Source organism: Mastomys coucha, unplaced genomic scaffold (assembly GCF_008632895.1).
Source record: "Mastomys coucha isolate ucsf_1 unplaced genomic scaffold, UCSF_Mcou_1 pScaffold14, whole genome shotgun sequence".
NCBI lineage: Eukaryota > Metazoa > Chordata > Mammalia > Rodentia > Muridae > Mastomys > Mastomys coucha.
The window spans coordinates 112724554-112749144 of record NW_022196896.1 but is presented as its reverse complement, the minus strand read 5'-3'; the positions used below and the strand labels follow the sequence as shown (position 1 = coordinate 112749144).

The 24591-nt window shown below is 50.1% G+C and overlaps 2 protein-coding genes across 3 annotated transcripts; both read right to left on the bottom strand.

The window, feature by feature from the left end:
* Window positions 1-1850: 1850 nt before the first annotated feature.
* Chrng (cholinergic receptor nicotinic gamma subunit) lies at window positions 1851-7562 on the bottom strand. Of its 2 annotated transcripts, XM_031368901.1 has the most exons (12): window positions 7493-7562; window positions 7145-7284; window positions 6866-6910; window positions 6608-6717; window positions 5872-6027; window positions 5103-5200; window positions 4244-4444; window positions 3920-4034; window positions 3567-3681; window positions 2729-2945; window positions 2453-2586; window positions 1851-2171 (listed from the first exon to the last, which is right to left on the bottom strand). In XM_031368901.1, exons 1-12 carry the CDS (start codon window positions 7545-7547, stop codon window positions 1998-2000), a joined length of 1560 nt encoding a protein of 519 aa, XP_031224761.1. In that variant the 5' UTR covers window positions 7548-7562; the 3' UTR covers window positions 1851-1997. The 2 variants fall into 2 exon arrangements, with proteins under 2 accessions (XP_031224761.1, XP_031224762.1); XM_031368902.1 differs by lacking the exon at window positions 5872-6027 and having other exon boundaries at window positions 1861-2171.
* Window positions 7563-13533: 5971 nt separating this feature from the next.
* Window positions 13534-23390, bottom strand: Chrnd (cholinergic receptor nicotinic delta subunit). The gene is made up of 12 exons (XM_031368900.1): window positions 23276-23390; window positions 22822-22976; window positions 22408-22452; window positions 21653-21762; window positions 21321-21476; window positions 21003-21112; window positions 18770-18970; window positions 18189-18300; window positions 17987-18101; window positions 16404-16608; window positions 16197-16315; window positions 13534-14408 (listed from the first exon to the last, which is right to left on the bottom strand). Exons 1-12 carry the CDS (start codon window positions 23325-23327, stop codon window positions 14226-14228), a joined length of 1563 nt encoding a protein of 520 aa, XP_031224760.1. The 5' UTR covers window positions 23328-23390; the 3' UTR covers window positions 13534-14225.
* Between the last annotated feature and the right edge of the window lie 1201 nt (window positions 23391-24591).

Here is a 24591-nt window from a genome sequence, read left to right as displayed (position 1 = left end):
TGTAGACCAGGCTGGCCTTGAACTCAGAAATTCACCTGCCTCTGCCTCCCAAGTGCTGGGACTAAAGGCGTGCGCCACTCCTGCCTGGCTAGATGTTTATTTTTAATCACCAGAGAGGGAGGAGTGGTAGAAATTATGTTGATGCCTGTATTTACAGGTGAGGAAATTGTCCCGGTAATGGCCCATGGTTGCCCCCTGGTGACTCAGCAAGGCCACGCCTTTTCTCCTCAGGAAGACCTTGGGATTATTCTATTTCCTGACATGTTGTACTAAGGGAGCTCTTCTGTCAGACCCAGCCCAGTGGCTTTGGTCCTAGCCCTGAGAGTGCTCAGACTTTTGAGAAGAGAGAGGAAGAAAGGGTGCATTTGAAGGGCTAGGAGTCTTTCTTACAGTGTCTGGGATTGGGTCAGAGATGGAAAATTGGACCTTATAAAGGAGCGTCCTAGAGAGTTCCTCTTACTCTGGACCCCAGCTTGCTCATGAGAAATGTGGGTCAGGTGAACAGTGCCTCTTGACTGTCCATAATGTGAAGAATTTCTAATAATGGGGCGGGGGAAGATGGTAAAACTCGAGAAATCCTTTGTGATCAATGGTGGTGGGGGAAGTATTACATCAAACGAATAGGAAGGTATTGCTGAAGGTACATATGTGCTGTGGCATCTAGAAGAGACATGCTAGTTAAAATGGGTTACACTTAAGTTCTAGACCTCAAAAAAGCCAAGACTCTACATTTATATCCACATCCCTAGCTCCTAGTACTTTTTAAAAAAGGCTTAGTTTCATTTTGTGTATATGGGTGTTCTGCCTTGTATATGTCTGCACAATATGCATGAGGGTTTTGCAAAGCCAGAGGAGGGTGTTAGGTCACTTGCAACTGGAGTAACAGATGGTTATGAGCTGCCACATGGCTGAGGGAAACCAAATACAGATCCCCTAGGAAAGCATCCAGTGTTCTAAACTACTGGTTATCTCCATACCCCACCCCCATCCCTTTTTAAGATAAGATCTCACCATGACCTCCAATTTACAGAGATGACTTGTCTCTGCCTCCCTAGTGCTAGGATTAAAGGCGTGCTCCACCACATCTGTATAGTCCTGGCTGTCCTGGAATTCACTCTGTAGACCAGGCTGGCCTTGAACTCAGAAATCCACCTGCCTCTGCCTCCCAAGTGCTGGGATTAAAGGCATGCACCACTACTGCCTAGTTTGTTCTCTTCTTTTGAGAGAGTACCCCACATCTCTTACTAACCTTCTAGAGAAAGTTCACAAAAGGGAAGATGTTAGAGCTAGAAAAATGGCTCAGTAGTTAAGAGTGTTTGCTGCTTTTATAGAGGACATGAGCAACCCACTGTCTCATGACCACCTATAACTCCAACTCTAGGATTCTGACATCATCTGCCAGCCTCCAACAGGCATGCTCACTTATGTGCACATAGTCCATCACCAATACATACATGCATACATATGCACATACATACATACATACATACATACAGTTAAAAATAATAAAAATAAATCTTACAAAAAGGCATGAGGGCCGGGCAGTGGTGGCGCACGCCTTTAATCCCAGCACTTGGGAGGCAGAGGCAGGTGGATTTCTGAATTCGAGGCCAGCCTGGTCTACAGAGTGAGTTCCAGGACAGCCAGGGCTACACAGAGAAACCCTGTCTCAAAAAACCAAAAAAAAAAAAAAAAAAAAAAAAGGTAGGAGGAAATGTTCTCAGCCCTCAAAGGGTAAAACTTTGCCCAGTCAATGACATCATGAAAAGTAGAGTCCTCAGGGTTTCAAAATAACTTATCAGAAATGCTCAAAGTCATGTGACCACACCCATCACCAACCACTCCAGAAGTCCCTCTCTGTCTCTTTATTTCTCCATCTTCTCCCAGGAATGCTTGGGTACTTCCCCAGGAGCACACTCAGGACCAACACAGAATACAGCCCCATAAACAGCATGGCCCACATAGCTGACTCTAGGGCCCAGGAGGGATTGGTTGGCTCAGTCTGGCAAAGGCAGGTAGGGGCGGGGGTCTCCTGGAAACGGCAGGTCAGGCACCTGGTTGTAGTGGGCCATGAGGAAGATGCCAGCAGTGCCGCAGATGAAGAGGGAGAGCATGGCTAGGAAACAGACCCGGTCCAGCACCCGGCCCACCAGCAGCCATTCCTCGTTCCCCTGAGGGCAACAACACATTGTGCGGCAGGGGTGTGAGCAGGGGCAGCAGCCAGCCTGGCTCCTGCTTTCAATGTTAGGTTTCCAGCTGGCTTCCAAACCTAGGTCAGCCTTCTCACCTCTGTCTGGGTACCAACCTGTCTTCTTTCATGGTCTCTGACCTGTTGGTCCTTCCTCCTCCCACTTCCCACCTCTACTTTGTCCATCACTGAACCTAAGCTGAACACCCCATCCATCCTGTCCCCACATTACACTTGGGTACTTGCCCACAGTGTCCTGCTTACACTGTCAAAGTGACTCTGCTGGTGTCGGGCACGAGCCATGAGGTTACAGGCATCCACACAGGCCTGGATGGCCGGGGAGGCTTGCTTCAGGCTGCCACAGAACTCCTGGCTCTGCCTCACTTCTGGACCATTCTCTGATGGGGAAATAAAGTCAGTGGAAGAGAGCAGACTGAGATGTGACTTCTTCCTAGAGTCCCAGGCCCTCTCTCCGACTTGAACAGTCTCCCAGCACTTCTAGCTGTACCCACTGGTCAGGATTGACCCCTTGGGCCTCACCTAGCTTCTCCAGTACTGCCTGCACTAATCCATTGCGCTGCCTTTGCCTAAAGAGGAGTTCACTCCGAGGCAGACAGAGGTCCCCTTCCTCTCGAGTTGTGATGGGCCACCCTGAGGAAGAGCCATTCTGGAGTCGCAACCGGGCATCCTGGACAGCAGCAGGAGCCAGTGGGCGCACATGCATCCGTAACAGCTGGGGCAGGAGCCTCAGGAACACCTGTAGAGGGGTTGTTGTGGTAGGTCCTGCTTGAGCAGTCGCACCAAGCTTGGGAATGGCCATGAAGGCAGTGCCTTAGGGGAAGCAGCTGGGTCCTGGTACAGCTTGACTCCTTTCTCCTGGACACAGAACCTGGACTCCAAGCTTTCAAGACCTTCAGAATCTCTGTTTGCTATTTCAGACAAACAGAGTCTTATCTTCTATCCCATGCTAGAATAGTCTAGACTACCTGGGGTCTACCTACAGGATCTACATTTGTAACATGATATTCAGCTGACCGCTGTAGGTGGGCTCAAACACAGCTGGGACAGAATCCTCCCTTTCCTGCCTTTTGAGTAATACTGAGTAAACTGCCTAACCACTTTGGGTCTCTGTTTCCCTCTCTGTTAAATGGAGATGATACGCCAGTACCCACTTAAGCATTTTATACAAAGTAAATACGTTAGCTGTGTAATATCAATGTCCCTGGGCACAGATGTTATCATCTGCCTCCTTTAGGCCTGAAGATATGTTTGGCATCGATTTGCAGCTGAATTTGAGAATAGGGACAGGGATGTGGAAGGAGTCACAACTGATTGGGAAGGACAGACGGATGCCCGAGTGGGCAGGGGAGTATCTTGCCTTGCGGACGCCCCGGGCCATGGAGTGTGTGTGTGGGGACCGCAAGGACACATTGAGCACGACCACAGAGTTCACGACAATGAGGATGGTCACCACCATGAGGAAGGTCAGGTATCTGTCCAGGGTCAGGCAAGCAGAAGGCTGAACGTCCCTTAGGCACCTCAGACCCAGGCGCCACCCACCCTGCTTCCCGTGGGTTCTTGGGTGGAAGGAAGGTCATTGTCAAAAGCCTCAAGAAGGGAAGGGGTGTGTTGGAGATATAGCCCACTGGTAGAACACTTTTTTTAGCAGGACCATGGCTTGACCAAGATGGCAAGGAGTGGGAAGCAGACGTGAGGGAAGACTAGCCTTACTTGCTGATGAGCGGCACTGCCTGGGAGGTCTCAGGCACCTTCTTAGCCACGAGGAAAAGGAAGACGGTCTGGGCCAGGAGCACGTTGGTGGCCACTGTGCATTTCTGGCCACCCGCTGCCCGTGACCAAGATGCCCTCAGAACAGGTTCCCCACCTCACCCCCACCCCACCTCCACCCGCATGCCACACACTCTGAGGGACCCCCCTTATCCTACAGGGAGCCCACTGCCCGTGTCCTAAGATTGTGGTGCCCCATGCCATGAGCAGAGCCTGCCCTGGCCTCCCCGGGAGCCTCTGCTATCTCCCTCCCACAGGCCCAGGTACCCTTGGCAGGGAGGAAGTAGATGAGGATGGCAACCGAGGAGATGAGCACACAGGGGGCGATGATGTTGATGACATAGAAGAGGGGCTTGCGCTGGATGAGCAGGTAGAACACCACCTTCTGGTGGCCCGCCTCCTCTGCAGGAGCCACAGAGTCCAGTAGCATTTTGGCTGGTCGATGCCTGATGGCCCATTCCCCATTCTCTGTGGGGAGCGTGCACTTTATACAGGGACACAAGTGGGGTGGGAGATTGAATATTGATTTCCCTCTCCCAAAATTAGAGTAAGTGTTTTAGGAAGAGTCAGAACTGGATCATTTTCTGTGGTATATGTGTGCATGCATGTGTATGCACACACACATGCATATACTCCCATGTATGTGGGTGCATGCGTGTGCGTTTGTATATGTACAGACATGGAAGCCAGAAGTCCACATCAGATGTCTTCCTCACACTTCACCTTTTATGCCGACTCAGGGTCTGTCCCTTGAACCCAGAGCTCTGCCCTAGGAATCCTTTGTCTCTATCTGCCTTGTGCTGGAATTGCAGGTGGGTTCCCATTTCCAACCAGCATTTGTGTGAATTCTGGGGATTCATTTCTGGTCTTTAGGCATGTGCAGTAGGTACTTTACCCCATGGAGCCATTTCCCAGCCCTCCTGTGTTTTTCTTTAAAGACAGTCTCACTGTGTAGCCCAGGCTAGCCTCAAACTTTCAGTCCTCTGGAGGGCTGGGATCACATATGCGTGTCACCATGTCTGGATTTCTGAAAGCCATGTTCTGGGATACACTGTGGTTTTCACTTTGAAGCACATTGTGGGTGGGGCATAGCTTTGGTAGGGCAGGGGTGCCCAACTGGGGTTACCTGTGAAAGCCTCAGGGTCAATGAAGATCCACTCAATGGCTTGCCCATCCTCCTGGCTCAGCTGCAAGTTGATCTCACTAGTGCTGTAAGTCTGGGACCTGCGGGTCAAGAGTGGGAAAAGGGTGAGTGAAGCAGGGGGACCTACCTGGGAGGCCACAGATACGGTTGCCCGATGGCAGCTGTGGGCATTGGGCTTTGACATATGCGGTGTCACACTCTGATTTCTCCATCAAGCCCTGGTGCTAGCATGCAGGGCTGGGAGAGCACAGGCTCTTTAGGGTCTCAGTGCTATTTCCTGACCAAAGAGTTCAGAGCCACCCTGTCTCTCCTACCATCACCAAAGATCATATACAAGCCTATCAGAAGACGACATTTGGGGTCCTCCCAGCTTCTCCCAAGACCTCTGTTCACTGCTTATGGATGAGGAAACTGAGCCCAGAGGGCACAGGTTTGGCTCAGGTCACATACTGGCTTTGGCCAGGCTTCTCTTTTCCAGGACAGCCTGCCTCTCTACGACTCTACATGTATCCAGGCATACCCGGATATTCTTACCCACATACTCAAGACATTAGTGTCTCCCCTTGGGACCCAGGCAGGAAGCTGGAGCAATGGAGGATAGGTGGGAGGATTTAGCAGAAGGCACAGGTGATGGATCCAGGCCACCCAAGCTTGAGGAGCCTCTGATGCTGGTCTCCCACCTCTGCCCAGACCCATCCTAGAGCAGCTAGCTCCCTGAAGCCCTCCTCCCCCAACACATCATCAGTCTCACTGGAAGACGAGGGAGCAGTTCTGCCAATCGAAGGGGAAATAGGTGACAGAGATGGAGCAGGAGGAGCGGAAGATGGCAGGCGGCAGCCAGTAGATACAACCATCAGGGGACACGAGCACATTGCAGTAGAGCGCCACCTCGAAGACACCGTCCACACTGTGTGCACAGGCCAGTGTATTGAGCTGGAGGCAGAGATCCCCACAGCTCCAGACTAGCTCTCTGCTTTGCACGGATGGGATCTGAGGGCACCAGTCCCCTTGCCTACCACACTCCTGACGGTCTAGCATCTAATCTCACTAACATAACCACCCCAGCAACCCCCACTCTGGACCTGAGATGAGAACACAGATCTAGGGGTGACAACACCCCAACAACCACCTCATAATCTGTTTCTCTTTCTCTGTATTAGTAACTATAACAATGGCGAAATAGCTAACATTATTAAGCTCTTTTGGAGGGACTGACCCTGAATGAACCATTTTTGTGTCTGACCTGATGATCTCTAATCGTTTCTCTAGTTGTTAAAGTTGGCTGCAGGTTACAGGGATGGGAAAAGCCCGCCATCCTCACCCCGACCCCAGATGGCTAACATTTGTAACATGGGCCAGTGTCCGTGCTTGATGTCCCACCCTCAGCCTGGCACCCTACAGCACCCTGCTCTCTTCTTTCTTTCTCTAACTTTCCTCATTCGGCTAGACCCTGGTATCCTCCTCCTCCAGCCCATCCCCCTCCTCACTTGTTCTCCAGGACGATATCTGGCCTCCAGACCATGGTAGATGGCACCCTCAATATCCACAGGCCTTCGTAGTCTTTTGGATCCCAGCGCAGGCGATAGTCGCACCATTGCTGTGGATGAAGAGACAGTTGCCTCTGGCCTCTGCCCTGGGCTACACGAGGCTGGAGAATGGCAGGCCAGCAGAAAGGGCCCAAGAGGTTGAGGGGAGTGGGTGAGGCAACTGCAGTAAGCAGAATGATAAGGCAGGTGGCATCTTACCATTTCTATCCAGACGTTAGTCGTGAGGGCCTCCTCTCGTTCATTCTGGGGTACAGAAGAGAGTTATACCTTCCTCCCTGAGGTGCCTACGTCTCCCCCAGACACTGAGAGAACCAAGAGGCTCTCAGCCTCGCACCTCTTGCTACAGGGGTTTCATGAGCCCCGTCCTCCCTACTGTAGGACCCTCTGCTGTTCCGAGCACTAGGGTTAGATCCTGTTTTCCCCAGCAAGTCTGGGGGCCTGTGAGATACCCATCACTCCCCGTCTTCTGCAGCTCACCAGGGAGATGAGGTTGGTCAAGGTAAGCTTCAGGCTGACATTGACCACGTCTGAGTCACGCTCAGCAGGCCGCAGATGAGGGTCGTAGTTTCGCATCAGGTCTGCAAGCAGACGCTCCTCTTGGTTGCGGCTCTGGGCCCCTGCAACAGACCGGGGGTGGGAGGGGGCTCATTCCAGAGGAGGGGGAGACACAGAGGGATAAGGTGGAGACTCGGGGTGGAGGGATGCTGGGGCAAGGGAGAGGACAGATAACCCACAGACCCTCCATCCACTGTAGTTTTGTACTCCTGATCTGTTCCTTCCACACACACACACACCCTCCCCCATCCCAGGTCCCTAGTATTTCACCCAGGCAGATAACCAGCAGCAGCAAGAGGAGCTGAGGTCCCTGGCCCCCGTGCATGGTGCCTCAGTTCTGCCCAGTGACGAGTAGGACAGTAGCTCTCCAGGTCTGGGGTGGGTGGTTGGAGGGGGGGTGGGTTGGAGTGTCATGTGTCAGCCTACACTCCCCTCCCAGCCAACCCTGCCAGCTCTTGCTGGCCCCACCAGCTGTCTGACCACTGCATTGTCAGCTGTTCCCAGGAAATGTACAATGCTGGGCTCAGATTACGGGAGCCAGGCAGGGGAAGAAAGATGGAATAGTCCCATCAGAGACAGGACACCCTCAAAAGTGTCTCAACAGAGACAGGACACCCTCAAACTTAGTCGTTTCGGCCCTACACCTAATTTTCCAGCTAGGAGACTCAGCAAATGGCCAAGGACAGAGGATATCTGCGGTGGTTGGTGGTGACTGATCAGGAACCCTCATTCTGTATGAGGGAGGTGTGATTTACACACGAGGATCTCCGTGACTGTGCCTTAGTACCTCAACCCCCTGCCACCAGCCGGGTGCCTCTGTAGTCACACCAATGGACTGGGGCACAGGAAGGAAGCAGCCGCAGGATGTCAAACTGTTGTTGACAGTGTCGTATCCTGTTTTCACTTACAAGTGCGTAGGGCTAGAGGCCTGTGACCCATAGGCCACAGGTTGAAGAAGGCTGCATGAGTATGGGAGGAGTAGGGTAATGACAATCAAGGGACCACAGTAGCATCTCCTGTGCCCTGAGACAGGGGGCACAGACTTACTAAGCTTTAGGAGGGCTGAGAAGGATCTGGAATGTGTGTGTGTGTGTGTGTTGGGGGGGATTCTTGTGAATGGTGGCTTGTCAGTAAGGCTGCAGTTCATAAAATCAGCAGACAGATAACGGCAGTCCTATGCAAAGCTGGGGAGACTCAGGTCCACTTAGGAGGACTCATGGTCCACTGAGGCAGATGAGCCAGACTTGAGCCAGAGAAGGAGAACCACAGAGAAAGGAAGCCATCTACTTCTAGGCTCATCCCCATCAAAGGGTGGGGTGGAGGCTGATCTGGGAGCAGTGACTTACTGCTGGCTGTGTTACGTGGCCAACTATTTCAAACATTCCGGCCAGTGTGTATCAGTATGCAACCCCTAAGTGCTATCACATGGGCAGCTGCAGCTGCGCCAGGCGGGGTAGGGCACTGGGCACCTGTGAATGCCTAGGAGAATCTCCTCAGCCCTATCAGATCTCTATGGCACTGCAGTGTGTTTCAGAAACAGGAAGTCAGGCTCAGAATCTGACCCTCCCAGACGGACAGGCCTCAAGTCCTTCCTGTCTCACCAGGATTCTGTGGGTGGGGGCAGGGAGAGGCTGGCCTGGAACTCAGGGATCCTCCTGCCTCTACCTCCCAAGTGTCTCCGACTCTTAACTCCCATCCAGCCCGCTTTTGCCAAAGATCAGCAAAGGTCTCTGTAGTCAGAAAGTGATGTAAGCTGTGGCTGTCTGCCATTCCTCTAGCCCGTCCACCCTTTCCGTGCCTCGAGAGACTGGAAGAGAAGAGCAAGTGTGCTACACTGCTCTCCCCTTCTGGCGTGTACTGTGATGCCTCCCTACACGGGAAGACTGTCACCCTCCTCGGTGCTCTGGGAGAGAGGTCTGGGAACTGGCTTGTCATTCTCTGCAGGGCAAGTTTTCTTTAGGAGCAGTGGAGTCTCCTGGGAGAGTCCAGTTTGAAGAGGAAAAACCAAGTGAAGACAAAAGCATGCGCAGGAGTCTCTCTTTGTTCCAGCTGCTTCTCTCTTGCCACTGCCTGTCACCAAGAGCTAACCAGTGACCCTCCTCAGCACCCACGGGGAGTCGGTTCGTAATGCAGCGCCAGTGCTATACAAAGGGCTGTCACGCTTTATCTGTCAACAAATAATAACAAGAAGTCTATCTGTGTACAGTCCTGGCACAAATTTTTCATTCACATATTTTTTTGGTCTATGGCTGGCTCAATCCGCAGATTTTGAACTTGGAGATATGGCTCACTTGTCATTGATCAAATCCTTACATGACTACATTGATTCACAAAGGAGCCTGGTTATTGTTGTTGTTGCTTTCTTCTTTGATTATTGCCAACGTGACCCAAGCTAGCATTATCTGGCAAGAGGAGCCTCAGTTAAGAAAATGCCTCCAGTCAGCTTTCCTGTTGGCAGTTGTCTGTAGGGCAGTTTCTTGATGAGTGATTGATAATTAAGTGAGCCCAGCTCATCGAGGGCAATGCCACCTCTGGGTAGGTGATTCTGAGTTGTATAAGACAACAAGCCGAGCGAGCCATGAACAAAAATGATCCAGTAAGAAGCACTCCTTCTGTAGGCTCTGCTTCAGCTCCTGCCCAAGGTTCCTGCCTTGAGTTCCTGGCCTGAACCTCTATGATGGATGGACTGTAACTGTAAGCTGAGGTAAACCTTTTGCTCGCCGAGCTGCTTAGAGTTATGGTGTGTGAACACAGCAACAGAAACCCTGAGACAAGGTGCTTCAGGGGTTCATGGAAAGTTGTTGTTGGCCTTGCACTCAGAGATCTAGCTGCTTCTGCCCCCCCCCCAAGTTCTGAGATTGAAGGCATGTGCTAGCACACCCAGCCCAGAGAGCAACATTTTAGACTGCATTCTCTCCACCTACTCTTCCGTGGGGTGGGGGGATCAAACCTGGGTTATTGGACTTTCATGGCAAAACCTTTTTGCTCCCTGAGCTATCTCACTTGCCCCAACCCCATTTTTTTTCAAAGCCTACTTTTTTGTAATTAACTAGTAAATTGATTTTTGGAGACACTGTCTTCTTTAGCCCAGGCTGGCCAAGAGCCAGCTGCAGCTAAGGAATAAGTTGAGTTCCTAGTTCTGTACCCTCTCCACTGCTGTAATCACCAGGCTGGATTTTACACGGTGGTGCTAGAGACCAGACACAGGGCTTTGTGCAGACTAGACAGTTGCTCCACAAACTGAGCTTGTGGGAAAGCTTTGCTTCATGATAAAAGGGGTAATAAATGGTAGGCCACTCTCCTACTAGAACATAGATGTAAAGTACGGAATTGTGGCAGCCAGCTGCCAATTTGAGCCAGCCAACTTGAGTAACACTGCCAGTAAGACGTGGGAATCAGCTTCCTTCCTTCCTTCTTCTCTTCCCTTTTCTTTTCTTTCTTCTTCCTTCCTTCATTCTTTCCTTTGTTCCTTCCTTCTTTTTCATTTTACAACTGAGCCAGTACAACAACCATAACCATCTCTAAATGCTTACTATGTGGGGGGAAGGACACCTGCTCACTTAAGTTGTGGCTAGGACTCATTGCATTTCGTCCTTCATGCCCAGTTTTTCCTAACTAGTGTGCTACCCATTGAGAAGATGGCAGCTCTACTGAACCGGGGAGAGTGCGTTACCCTGTCGGGAAGTTGCTTGTGAATGTGACATCCAGGGCCAAAAGGAGATGGGGCTCCAAGTCAACTATAGAGCACCAGTCCTGACAGCACCCCATGGTGCTGATGAGCTGTACAAAAGACACTCTTAGTTGGGTGTGGCATTTGGGGGTTGTCCCCTCTGGAGAGTCCATGGTCTCCTCAGCTGGGACAAGGAGGGAGGGACTTGCTGCCAGCAGCAGCACAATGTGGCAGAACTTCAGCCTCTCCCAGCTCTTGTGTAGAGGGGTGGCTGGGTGAATCTGGGGAGTCCTGGACTCCCTGCTTGTCTGGCGTGTTTTGGATCAAGCTCCTTTTCTGGAGCATCACCTTTTATTTGTAGATAGTTCACTCTGGATGTCACTAGGGTTTGTTTTGGGTTAAAATGGGTTTTCTTTTTTCCTCAGTCACATCTCAAGATTCAAAACCTTACCTGCTGCTGTCAGGACCGAATGATATCACCACTGTTCTCCAAGAAAATAGTTTACGCTGTGAAGCCCTTACTGCACAACACGGAGGTGAATTCTTGGGCCACTGGCCCCTATTCTTGGCTCCTCTCTGGCACAGTACCAGGGTGGGAAGCAGGAGTACTAGGCACAACTCCCTCTGATTCATGTCCTGCAAACCAAGCCCACAAATGAGGTCCATGGTAAGAATTACCCCTGGGGTACCCTAATGAAGTGGAAACGTAAGGGTTCTTTGGAAAGTCAGTTGCGTTGGATGGTATTTTGCTGGGGCAAACACGTGAAGGAGTGTTTTCCTGAAGGGGACACAGGTGAAAGACTAAGGCAGACTCATGAAGGAACGTTTGGCTGAAGCAGACACAGGAGAGAGGATGTTCTGCTAAAGCAAGCATATGAGAGGACACGTGATAAAGGGTTCTTTGCTAACGACATGTATGTATTGGTCTGCTATACATTGTGCAGTTGAGCCGTATCTGTCGGGACTCCATAGAGAGAAGCACACCAAAAAACTTCTGGTGGTGTGCTTCGCGGCTTCTTGTTGCTTCTTCGGACTTGGGCTGACTGGCAGAATGATGTCAACTGAGACAGACTCGTGTGTTGAGGCAAGACCCGTGGAGGCCATGTGATGTTTGGAGGGTATAAATAGGACTCAATGGACAGTGATGGAGGGGGTGGGGCAGCTGAGCTTGGCTTGCTTATAGAGCTAGCTGTGCAACGCTTGTGGGTCTCCTGTCTTTGCTGATCTTCTCTTCCCTGAGAGAGGTGAAGTTAAGAACCTCTCCTGGTCCCTTCTGCTGACTGGAGCCGGAGCTGAGGCCTGGCTGTCTCTGCTAGGTCACCGCGGTTGCTAATCTGACTCTACTGAACTGGACTGCTGGTGTATCCGTGAAGTGTTTATCAGTGGATGGAGCTGCCACTGCTGTCCTGTGAACTGAACGGCCAATTTCTAGACAACACAGATGGAGTTGCTCCAAAGAACCTTTCTAAACTGGTTCCCTCTGTTTCTTCCCAGCCCCCCACCATCTCCTTTCTTTCCCACTACCTCTGGTGGGTTGTGGGCTATAAGGGAGGTTAAAGAGTTTAAGAATCATCATTAAAAATAGGATTTGAGGGTTGGAGAGATGGCTCAGTGGTGAAGAGCACTGACTGCTCTTCCAAAGGTCCTGAGTTCAATTCCCAGCAACCACATGGTGGCTCACAACCATCTGTAACAGGATCTGACGCCCTCTTCTGGTGTGTCTGAAGACAGCTACAGTGTATTCACATACATAAAATAAATCTTTACAAAAAAAATAGGATTTGAAAAAAATTAGTTATACCTTAAGTTTCTAGAACATAGGTACCTTAACCCCAACGAGCAAATTCAATGTTAGCAACAACCTGTGAGCAAGGCTTCTTGTGTGCATAAGAGAGACTGAAGCTAAGGGTTGGGGTACAGCTAACTGATGGGAACGTTTTCGTCACATGTGTGACCCCGTGGGTTCCACTCCTGTCATAAAAGACTACAGCAGGAGCGGTGGGTCCCTCAAGATCATATAATGAGTGAAACAAATGACCACAAACCCTCTGCTCCAAAAGCACATTTATTATCCCTGACAGTTTCTAAGGGTCCTGAACAGCTCTCTTCTAGAGGTCCTACCAGGGTAGAAAGACCCTGTTTCTAGTTTACCTGCCCATGTGGCTCTTGTTAGGTGGGCCCTTCTGCAGAGCCTCGGCAGCGTGGCTGACTTCCAGAGAGAGTGGGAGTGTAGAAGGGAGAGACCACAGTGCTGTGTGTGTGTGTGTCTGTGCCTGTGTGCACGTGCGCACATACACGTGTGCGTGAGAGTATGTGTAGCCCAGGCTGGTCTCATCTGCCTGCCCCGGCTTCCTAAGTGCTGGGCTTATAGGTGTGTACCATCACCCAGCAGGAGTAGCCATCTTAGAAGCTGTTCTTTGAAGGACCATAACATCACTTCTGCCTTATTCTATTCGTTACTCTGAACTGCCAGGTACGGAGTGCAGGGACAGTCTTCAGATGTGAATTGAGAGGTGAGCTTTGCAGGCTACACTAAAGCCTAGGTTCCTTGTTCCTGTGATTGATGGGACTCAGGATAGATCCGAATGCCCCTTCCTTTAGGATAGGGTTGAAGACCAGACTCAATAAGAAAACTGACAGATACATCTTTATCACAAGTGTACCTCAAATATTGCTAGGGGACCCAGGTTTGGAGAGCCTGGGGCTAGGAGGAAGGGACTTGGTGTGGGGGTACATTAGAAGGGCTGGGTTCTGGTACTCTAGGATGTGTGTGACACATACTGATGGGGCTTTTATTGATGCCAAGCATGATCCTCCCATGCCAGTTCCCCACTTCTCAGAAGGACCCAGACAGAATGACCAAGGAATCAGGGGCTGATAGATGACAACCTGGGCAGTTCACCATCCTAGAAAACGTCCTTCCCTGGGGGATGGAGAGGAGCTACCCTCTCTGGGCCCCACTTAGGGAAGGGACAGAAGGCAAAGAAACAGGAAGTTCAGATTCTGACCTGCTCTGGAAGAGAGTGAGGCAGAGGAACAGCTCAGGCTGAGAGACCCCTCACAACGCTCTCTTCCCAGGAGGCCAGTTCCAAGGTCACCACCCTGGCCTCTGAGCAAGCCCCCTGCTTCTCCCACAACCCTCCGCCCCACCATGTCCACTCTCAGCCCATCTCAAGTGTCTCCCTTCTTTATTTAGAAAGGAATTGCCCCTGGGAGGGAGCTCTCCCGACCATGGCCTCTGCCCAGCCACACAGCACCAGCTAGGCACAAGCTCAAGGGCAGGAATTAATTGCAATTCTCAGACTGCTGTCTGCCTGTTTACTGGTGCCTGCTCTAGATGAAGCGCTTGTCCTGTATGTTATAGGAGAAGGGATCCCCAGGGAAAGGCTGGGCCGGGGGCTGGTTGTAGACACCCTGCAGGAAGATCCAGGCTGTGCCCACCACCATGACGGGTGTCACCACAAACAGGCAGAGACGGTCCACTGTGCGGGCCACCTGGTTCCAGTTGTCCTTCTCCTATAAGTAGGATCAAGACACCAAAGGGTGAGGGAGGTCTTCAGAATGCAGGCTCATACCCCTAAGCTAGGGCTCAGAAATGGAAGAACATAGGCTCAGTTTCTATGTGTCTGTGGGGACCACCTCAGGGTTCCATCAGTAGGGTGAGTCAGGACAGGATGCCATCACTCCTAACAGGGACACAAGCCACTCAGGGCTGATTCTAGCCACATGTGAACAGGAGGATACAATGGAGAACTGTTAAAAAGTTGCCTAAGGGGGCTGGTGAGATGGCTTAGCGGGTAAGAGCACTGACTGCTCTTCCCAAGGTCCTGAGTTCAAATCCCAGCAACCACATGGTGGCTCACAACCACCCGTAAAGAGGTCTGATGCCCTCTTCTGGTGTGTCTGAAGACAGCAACAGTGTATTTCTTTCTTTTCTTTTCTTTTTTTTTTTTTAATTTTTATTAGATATTTTCTTTATTTACATGTAAATTTCTCCTTTCCCAGTTTCCCCTCCAAAAAACAAAGAAACAAACCAAAACAACAAAAACAAACCCCTGTTGCCTCCCCCCTCCCCATACCTGCTACCCCACCCTCTCCCACTTACTGGCCCTGGCCTTACCCTACACTGGGGCACAGAACCTCTCCTCCTATTGATGATCGAATTTACAATCCTCTACTATACACATGCTGCCAGAACAATCAGACCCCTCCATGTGCAGTCCTTGGTTGGTGGTTGAGACCCTGGGAGTTCTGAGGGTACTAGTTAGTTCATATTGTTGTTCGTCCTGTTGAGGGCTGCAAATCCCTCAGCTCCATTGGTCCTTTCTCCAACTCCTTCACTGGGGACCCTGTACTCAGTTCAATGGATGGCTGTGAGCCTCTACATCTGTATTAGTCAGGGACTGTCAGAGCCTCTCAGGAGACAGCTATATGTATTTATTTCTAATAATAAATAAATCTTTGGGCCTGAACGAGCAGGGACTGAGTGAGTGGGGCCGACTGGAGAGAGTGGGGTTGACTGGGGAGAACAGAGATTCTAAATTCAGTTCCCAACAACCACATGAAGGCTCACAACCATGTACATCTACAGTGTACTCATATACATTAAATAAATAAATACATCTTTAAAAAAAAGTTGCCTAGGAATAGACAACCCAGTATGGATGTCTTTGAAAGGTCTGGTGCTGGGCTGTGGGTGTAGATCAGTGGTATAGTGCTTTGCTAGCATACATAAGGCCCTGAGTCTAATCCCTAGCACCACAAAAGTAACATACTAATAAAACAAATATTATAAATAAATATATAATAAAATATAAAATGTATTTATATATAATATTTAAAATATTTGTTATATATTATTTATTAATTCTTGTTTTATAAAATAATATATTTATATTATATATTAATTATATTGTATAATAATATAATAATTGTATAATAAATATATAAGATGAAAACATACATTTATATATAATATATAAAAATAAGCAAATATAATAAATAGATGCTATCTGGAATATTTGAGCAGAAAAAACAGATCCTAAGATGTATTAAAAATTTGTCCTGGTCATAGAAGGCTGTTTGTCTATGTGTACCACTGAGCTTGGTCCAGTGTGATGCTGTGGGGTTTCATGAAGGAATTTTGCCTTCCTGGGAGAATGTACGCCAAGGGTCCCTTACCCACCAGGCATCTCTTTGTCTAAGTGGACGTGTGAGGATACGAGGATATGAGGGGAAGACAGAATTCACTTGATCACTAGTCTACTTGAACATCTGATTCCAAGGTGAGCTCAGGTCACTCACCTCATTGTAACTGTTCTGGTCCCTCATATGGTTGACGATGAAGTTTGCCCCATCCACAGCTGGCTTCACCTCATTAAAAAGCTCCTGTTGGACCTGCTCAGAGCTCGCTGGTGGCCTGCCTGTGGAAATAGGCCAGGGGGCAGCTGTGGTGTTTATCCCTGCCCACCTCCCACCTGCGGGCCAAGCTTCAAGGTTACCAGAACTCACGGGCTGTGGTGAGGCGCCGGGCCAGCCCATGCCGCTCAGATTGCTTCTCAAACATGAGGTCACTGCGGGACTTTAGTGAGAAATACTCCTCTGCCTTGGAGATGTAGCCCAGAGAGCTGCTCCTCCTGATGAGAGCTCCGGGACCGGGGTCTTCCTCTGCTGGGCGGGACATGTGCAGGAGCTTGGGCAGGGTCTCCAGGAAGAACTTTAGCAGTCAAGGGGACACAAGACAGGCCATTTCCCAAATGTGGAGTCATCATTACACATTCTGAGGATGCTGGTTGTCACCATAGAGCTCCCAGGCTGATCCCACTGTCTGTTTCCCAGACTCCCCACTGACTGGTGTAGAATGCTTTTAATGGTCCCTCATTACTTATAGCAACAGCAGAACTCAGTCACTGAAAATAAATCTACAGAACAAAAAGAAACTGAGAATGGGGGTACATGCCTTTAATCTCAGCATTCAGAAGGATGAGGCAGGAGAATTAAGAGTTTGAACATATGCTTTATCACTGATACACACCCCAGCCTCCTCTGCCCTGGATTCTCCCTCCTGCTTCTCCTCCCTTTCTTTCTCTCTCCCTCTTCCTTCCTTCCTTCCTTCCTTCCTTCCTTCCTTCCTTCCTTCCTTCCTTCCTCCCTTCCTTCCTTTCTTTCTTTCCCTCTCTTTCTTTCTCTTTTTCTTCCTTCCCTTCTTCCCTCCTTCCTCTTCCTTCTTTCTTTCTTCCTTCCTTCCTTCCTTTCTTCCTTCCTTCCATTCTTTCTTTCTTTCTTTCTTTCTTTCTTTCTTTCTTTCTTTCTTTCTTTCTTTCTTTCTTTCTTCCTGTCAGGGTCTCTTGTATACTAGGATAACCCAGAACTCACTATGTAGCTGAGGTTGACCTTGAACCTCTGATCCTCCCACTAGGATCAGGCAGGGTTCACACTCAGTATTGGACCTTGTGCATGCTAGGCAAGCACTGTACCAACTGAGGCTATATACCCATGCCCCGCCTTTTTTTATGAGTTATATAATAAGACCCTGTCTCAAATAAATAAAAGTCCAAATGTTGACCTCTCCTTTCAATCAATTAAAGACAAAAACCATTAAAGGGCTATAGAATCATCATCTACAAGATGACTTGTTCCAGAAGAACCTCTTGGCCCACAGTGGCTTAGAGCACAGATAGCCTCGTCCCCATCACCCTGTCCCCTGTCTCCTCACCTGCTTACTCTTAAATTTTGTTTTAATTTAAAAATTATGTTATTCATGTACACACGTATGTGGGCGTGTATGTGTGCAGGTGTACACATGCCACCGTGCATTGAGGAGGGGGCAGGGGGCATCCTGCAAGGGTTAATCCTCCCCTTCTACCACATGGGTCTGGGGATCAAGTTCAGGTGGTCAAGCTTGGCGGCAGGTGCTCCAACTCACTGAGCTATCTAACTAGCCCCTTATTTTCTTGTTTAAAATTTAGTCGAGCCGAGGCTCTAACCTAGGTCCTCAGCCTGGGCAGCAGGAGCAGTGATTCCGAGATCACACCCATCATGCTCACGGATCCTCCTGGCCAGGACTTGGTTTCCATCTTCGGTCAAAAGCTCACCTTCTTGACTCCCTCAGACAGCACATGGGTACTGGGCGTTCGGAAGTGGATGTTGAGTACGATGACACAGATCACCACAACCATGGTGACCAGCACCATGCCAAAAAGCAGGAACCTGGGGACACACACCCGTGCCTGGAGCTGGGGACTGAGGGCAAAGGCGTGGGCAAGGCTGGGTGTGGGCAGGGCTATATATACTCACTTGCCTACCAAGGGGATGGCCATGGATGTGGCTGGCAGCCTCTTGGAGATAAGCAACAGGAAGACAGATTGGGCCAGGAGCACTGAGATGGCGACAGAGGTCTTCTCTCCACCTGGAGAGACAGATCAAACTGGAAGCTCACACTTGGAGTCCGCAAAGTACCCCCCGCAGCAGGCCCTGCCACCAATGTTCACAATGCCACGATACATATCCTAGGGTATGGCACCCTGTGCCTAGCTTTAAATCCTGGCTCCACAGCTTATTAACTGAGTGATCTAGGCAAGTAGCCTGAGCTCAAACTCCCTGCCTTTTTCTCAAAACATTGCAAGCATAGCACTGCTTAAGGGAACAACCTGACTGTTCTGTGTTCCCACACCCACACACTCAGAAAGCTCTCAGGCATCCTGGTAGAACATGCAGTTCCTAACCCTGCCTGCTATTATCCTGAGTTCTTATCCACAATGCCATCCATGGTCACTTCTCCCCTCGCTGTGAAGAGCAGGGACAGGACTGGGAACACTTGTGCTAGGTGGCCTTGGGAGAGGCTGGCAGGGAGTCATGGAGTGGGGCATGAGGCTCACAGTCGCCTGGCAGGTAGAAGACTAGGTTGATCATGAAGGAGATGAGCACGCAGGGTACCAGGATGTTGATGATGTAGAAGAGTGGCTTGCGGCGGATGATGAGGTAGAAGGTGACGTCTTGGTGGTTGGTGCTGTCCATCGGGACACTGGGGTCCACATTGAGCTTGGCTGCCCGATGTACTATCTCCCACTCACCGTTCTCTGAGGGAGGTACAAGGACAACTCAGGATCAAGCAGGAGAAGGGAAACCATAGGGCTAAGGAGCCTTGGGACAGAATGAGGGTCTGGGATAGAGCAAAGCAAGCCAGTGTGCTGTCCAAGGCAGCTGAGGCTTGGAGAAATTTGGGGTACTGTGGGGTCCATCTGTGGGCTCAATCTTTGAGGAAGAAGGTTTTTTTTGTTGTTGTTTTTTTGTGTTTGTTTTTTGTTTTTTGTTTTTTCGAGACAGGGTTTCTCTGTGTAGCCTTGGCTGTCCTGGAACTCGCTCTGTAGACCAGGCTGGCCTCAGAACTCAGAAATCCGCCTGCCTCTGCCTCCCAAGTGCTGGGATTAAAGGCGTGCGCCACCACCGCCCGGAGGAAGAAGGTTTTATCTGTGGCTTTTTCTGGAAAGTTGCTTTATTTGTTTGTTTGTTTATTGTTTCTTTCTCTCCTTGGAAAAAGATAGAAGCTAAAGCCATACAGGGTACAAATAAAGAATATGTTTTAGCCTAAAAGCTATCACAAGGAGCTGGAGAAATGGCTCAGAAGTTAAGAGCACTGGCTGCCCTTCCAGAAGTCCTGAGTTCAGCACCTATAATATATAGGCACTCACAATCATCTGTAACTATAGTCCCATGTAGTCCCATGCCCCTCTCCTAGTATGCTAGACATACATGTAGACAAAACACCCAGATACATAAAATAAAAAGTAAATCTTTAAAAATAAAGCTATAACAAATTAAAAGTAGGTTGCATGACAATTAAAGAGAGAGCTTTTTAAATCACTGTCTGGAGCCGATGAGATGCTCCGTGAATCAGATGGTATCTCCAAGCCTGATGACTTGAGTTCAGTCTCTGGGAAGGGGAGAAGTGATTGATGCAAATTGACCTCTGGACACATGTGCTATGTATGGTACACATGTATACACACATGTACACACACACCACACACAGCGCAAATAATATGTATTATTATTATTATTATTTTAACTAAGACAAATGCTCTTGGTCCTTGAATTTTCAGTTCATGCTGATAGCACTATTTCAAAGACAATCAAGGCTGTCTTTGAACTCATGATCTTTCTACTTCAGCCTCTGGAGTACTGGGATTGCAAGTATGCACCACTACACTGAGTTTTCTTTTTTGTTTCTTTAGGTGTGTGTGTGTGTGTGTGTGTGTGTGTGTGTGTGTGCGTGCGTGCGTGTAAGTCAGGGGATAACTTATAGGAGTTGATTTCACCATATGGGCTGCAGGAATTGAACTCAGGCCTCAGGTTTAGTGGCAAGTACCTTTACCTTTTGAGCCATCTCACCAGCCCCGTTTTGAAACAGGGTCTTGGTGTGTAGCCCTGAATAGCCTGAAACACCCTGTGTAGACTAAGCTGGCTTTGATATTGGGGCAGTTCTTCTATTTCTGCCTTCTAAGTGTTACAGGCACATGTGTTAACCACGCCATTTTGAATGGGTCTTCTAAGTTAAAAACCAAAGCTCTAGTGACAATTCTTGGCTGTCGTTCCTTGGCCTAGATGTTTGGAAGAACATTACATGAGTAGAATACTTTCATCTAGGATATCCCAGCCCTGAAACCGGAAGACACGGGTTCTTCTGGGCAGAGAGCCCCACAGAGCTGAGCTAGTCACAGATGGGGGCTGGTGATAGCATCCATCCATCCACGAAACCCCCAGCCACACCATGCTCTCTGGGCTTTAGAAGGCCTGATCCCAGACCGTTACATCTACCCTCAGAGACCTTGCCATACTCGAAAGTATGTGCATGTATGTGTATTGGGTGTGTGTGTGTGTGGGGGTAGTAGATGGGGATGTGTGTGTCCCTGTTTCCTTCAGTTTTGCTGTAGAGTCTCTTTGGATCAGTAACTGTAAGTGTGTAGGCTGTGTCTACATGCCTATCCTTCCTGGTATGTGTGTCGGTGCCCCAAGCTGTGAGTATGTGAGGAGCTGGTGTGACTGTGTGCAAGTGAGTTTCCGCAGATGTGTGCGTCTTCGGGGGCCCACTCACCACGACTTCTGAAGTACCTGTGAAGCCCTCAGGGTCGATGATGATCCACTCGATGGGGTAAGTGCGGTTGTCTTCCTCCTCCTGTTTCAGGCTAAGTGTGATCTCCTTGGCTGTGTACTTGAGCGAACTGGAGAGAGCAGTAGCCATAAGTCTCTGGATGGGGTTTCTGAGGGTAGGAGGTGGTAGCAGAGGAGGAAGGGCTAGCTGGGGAAGGCTAGGGTCTGAGGGGTTTCTGCTCAGCATGGGACTGAGGGACTCTGCCTGAGAGCATTTAGTTCACCCCTTCCAGTCCCTGGCTGGGTGCCCTGGACTGAGAGACCTTCAGGTGGACACACCTGAATTTGAGAGAGCAGTTCTGCCAATCAAAAGGAAAGTAGGTGACCGAGATGGGGCAGGAGGAGCGGAAGATGGCGGGTGGCAGCCAGGTCACATAGCCCGAGTCATAAACAAGCACATTGCAGGCGTAAGAAATCTGGAATGAGCCATCATTGCTGTGGGACAGAGACCATAATCACTGTGTGCCCTGGCCAGCCAGGAACCAGCAGGACCAGAGGAGGCAGGAGAAGGAGGTGGGCAGGCAGGGTGGGCAGGGCTGGAGGCACAGGCTGAGGGGCATAAGGGAGGGAAGCAGGATGAGGCAGGGGGGGCTAGGAGGGTTCCTCTCAACTTGTTCTCCAGTACAATCTCTGGTAGCCACACCATGTCAGGGGGCAGGCGCAGGACGGTGATGTTCCCAAAGTCATTGGCATCCCACTGTAGCCGGCTGTCTACCCAGGCCTAGAGGTCCAAAAAGGACATCAGAAGTGGGTTTGGTCACTCACCACCCTCCCAGTGCTCCCCACTTCCCCAGGGAAGTCTGAACAAAGCCTGAAAGTTGGGACAAAAGAAATTTGGACAGGTGGATAAAGAACTAGACTTGGGCCTGTCACAGACAGTTGTGTAGGACATACATTACACCACTAAGGGGCGCAATTCCCATGCCAGGGCACAATTTCCATGCCTGCTAGCTTGTTTCTATGTCGTGAACCTCTATCAGTTCTGATATTTGGATTAGAAGAGTGGCTTCTAATGCAAACAGGGGCTGGTGTCTCTGTGCTTCAATCCCACCTTTAGTCCCAGTGCTTGGGAGGCAGATGCAAATGAATCTCTGTGAGTTCGAGGCCAGCATGGTCATAAGTCCTAGGTCAGCCAGGGAAACAGGGCCAGAAAACCCCATCTCAAAACAACAAAGCAAATGGGGACAGAACAGCAATCTTAGCACAGAGGAACCCCGTCTTCTAGAACATGTCCTCAGAGCTAGCAGAGACTTCAGTGGAGAAGGGCAGCTGGGTTCTCTGTAGTCAAGCTCCCCCAAAGGAGCTGGTGGAACCCTAGCATAAGAGAGCACAAGGGGACCTGGAACCTTCAGTGGGGTGTCCTTACGTGATCTATCCACACGTTGGTGGTGAGGGTCTCCTCCACTTCTTTCTGTAATCAAACAACAGGGTTGTACCCAGAGGTTCCCATCTGCCTTTCACCCAGACTCAGGCATCAGAATCTAATCTGCCTGGTTCCCGGGGACAAGGCAGCTGGAAGGGCCAGGGCCTGCTAGAGCAACAGATCGAGGTGGGTCAGCAGACTCCGGAAGCGAAGGGCAGAGGCTGCTGACGTGAGTCCCCAGGGGAGCACAGGGATAGCTTGACAGTGGCAGGCAGAGCTGTAGGCCTGTGGCACCATCCAGCGCAGAGACTAGTCATGCATGGCTCTCAGAAAAGGAACTGGTCAGAAGCCTTTGAGCAATCTTCCCTTCATGCCCTCCTTTCCCCATCCCAGGCTATCCCATGAAGGTCTACTCACCAGGGAGATGAGGTTGGAGAGGGTGAGACCCAGGGCGACATCCACTTTGTCCTCCTTTCGAGCCACTGGCCGAAGGTCTTTGTCATAGCCCTTCTCCGTGAACAGGTGCTGGATCAGCCTTTGTTCCTCATTCAGGGCCCAACTGCCTGGGAGGGCTGGGGAGAGGAACAGAGTGCTGGTCATTGGACCTGGGAAGGAAGCTTTGCTGTGGTCTTGCTGGGCCAGCCCTGGCAGAGCAGAGCAGAGCAGAGCAGAGCAGAGCAGAGCAGAGCAGAGCAGAGCAGAGCAGAGCAGAGCAGAGCAGAGCAGAGCAGAGCCAGCCGTTCCTTGAGCATGGGATACCTAGGGTTAGAAAGGGCAGAGTGGGAGTGGGAGTTAGGTATAATGGTAGGGAGGGCACCAAGCGGTGGTGGGCATAGAAGGCCCCCAGGAAGGGAGTCCTGTCCACCCTTACCACATACAACAAGGACAGCCAGCAGCCCCAGTGTGGGCGCAGGCCCCGCCATCCCCAACCTCTGACTGACTGGGGTTTATGTCTTCCCTTCAGCCTGTTGGCTGTGGAATGAGGCACGCAAGGGGACAGGTGCTGGAGGCTTAGGGGTTTGGAAAGAAGAGGCCGGAAATGCAATCTGATACTTGAAGACTGGTGATGAGGGGGTGGGGCTTGCCAGCTAGGGCAGGAGCCCAAGGGCAGAACGCAAAGATCCCAGACAGGGATTGTCACTGATAGTTGGTAGGATGGGGCCTGGTAGGGTAGGGTAGAGGGTGGGGGACGAATGGTGTGTGTGTGTGTGTGTGTGTGTGTGTGCGCGTGTGTGTGTGTGTGTGCGCGCGCGTGTGTGTAGCATGCTGGTAGCCATGGATAGGGTGGTGACACATAGACCAGTTGCTGCCACTCGGGCAGTAAAAGATGGGTTAGCAGCTACCCTGCCTCCAGCTTCTTTTATACATGTGGTATATGTATATGGTGTGTGTACATGTGTATCTGTGTATGCATGTGGGTCTGTGGAGATCAAAGTCTATTGTTTACCATCTTATCTGTTTTTACATTTCTTTTTTTTCTTTTCTCTTTTTGGTTTTTTGAGACAGGGTTTCTCTGTATAGCCTTGGCTGTCCTGGAACTCACTCTGTAGACCAGGCTGGCCTCAAACTCGAACTCAGAAATCCGCCTGTCTCTGCCTCCCAAGTGCTGGGATTAAAGGCGTGTGCCACCACTGCCCGGCTGTTTTTACATTTCTATTCTGTTTAATATTTGTGTGTGTGTGTGTGTGTGTGTGTGTGTGTGTACTTGTCACAGTTGTTTCTCTCTTTCTACACAGGGTTCTGAGGTGAACTCAGGCTTGTACAGCAGGCAACTGTTACCTGTTGAGCCATCTTGCTAGCGCTCCACCTGTACTTGTGTATTTTTTCCCTGTCTTTAAACTGGGTATGGTAGTGCATGCCTTTAATCCCATCACTTGAGAAGAGAGGATGGATCTATGTAGTTAAAGGTCAGCCTGGTCTACATAGTGAGTTCCAGGACAGTTACACAGAGAAACCATGTCTCACAAAACCAAAAATAAATAAATAATTAATTAATAAATAAGTAAATAAAACCTATCTATCCAGCTATCCACCCACCCATCCATCCATCCACCCATCAATCCATCTATCTATTCAATGTGTGTCTGCTCAGTTCTTGGCATGTGTGGAAGTCAGAGGAAACTTGAAGGAATTAATTTTTTTTTCCTTTCATTATGTGGATCCCAGGGATCAAACTCAGATCACCAC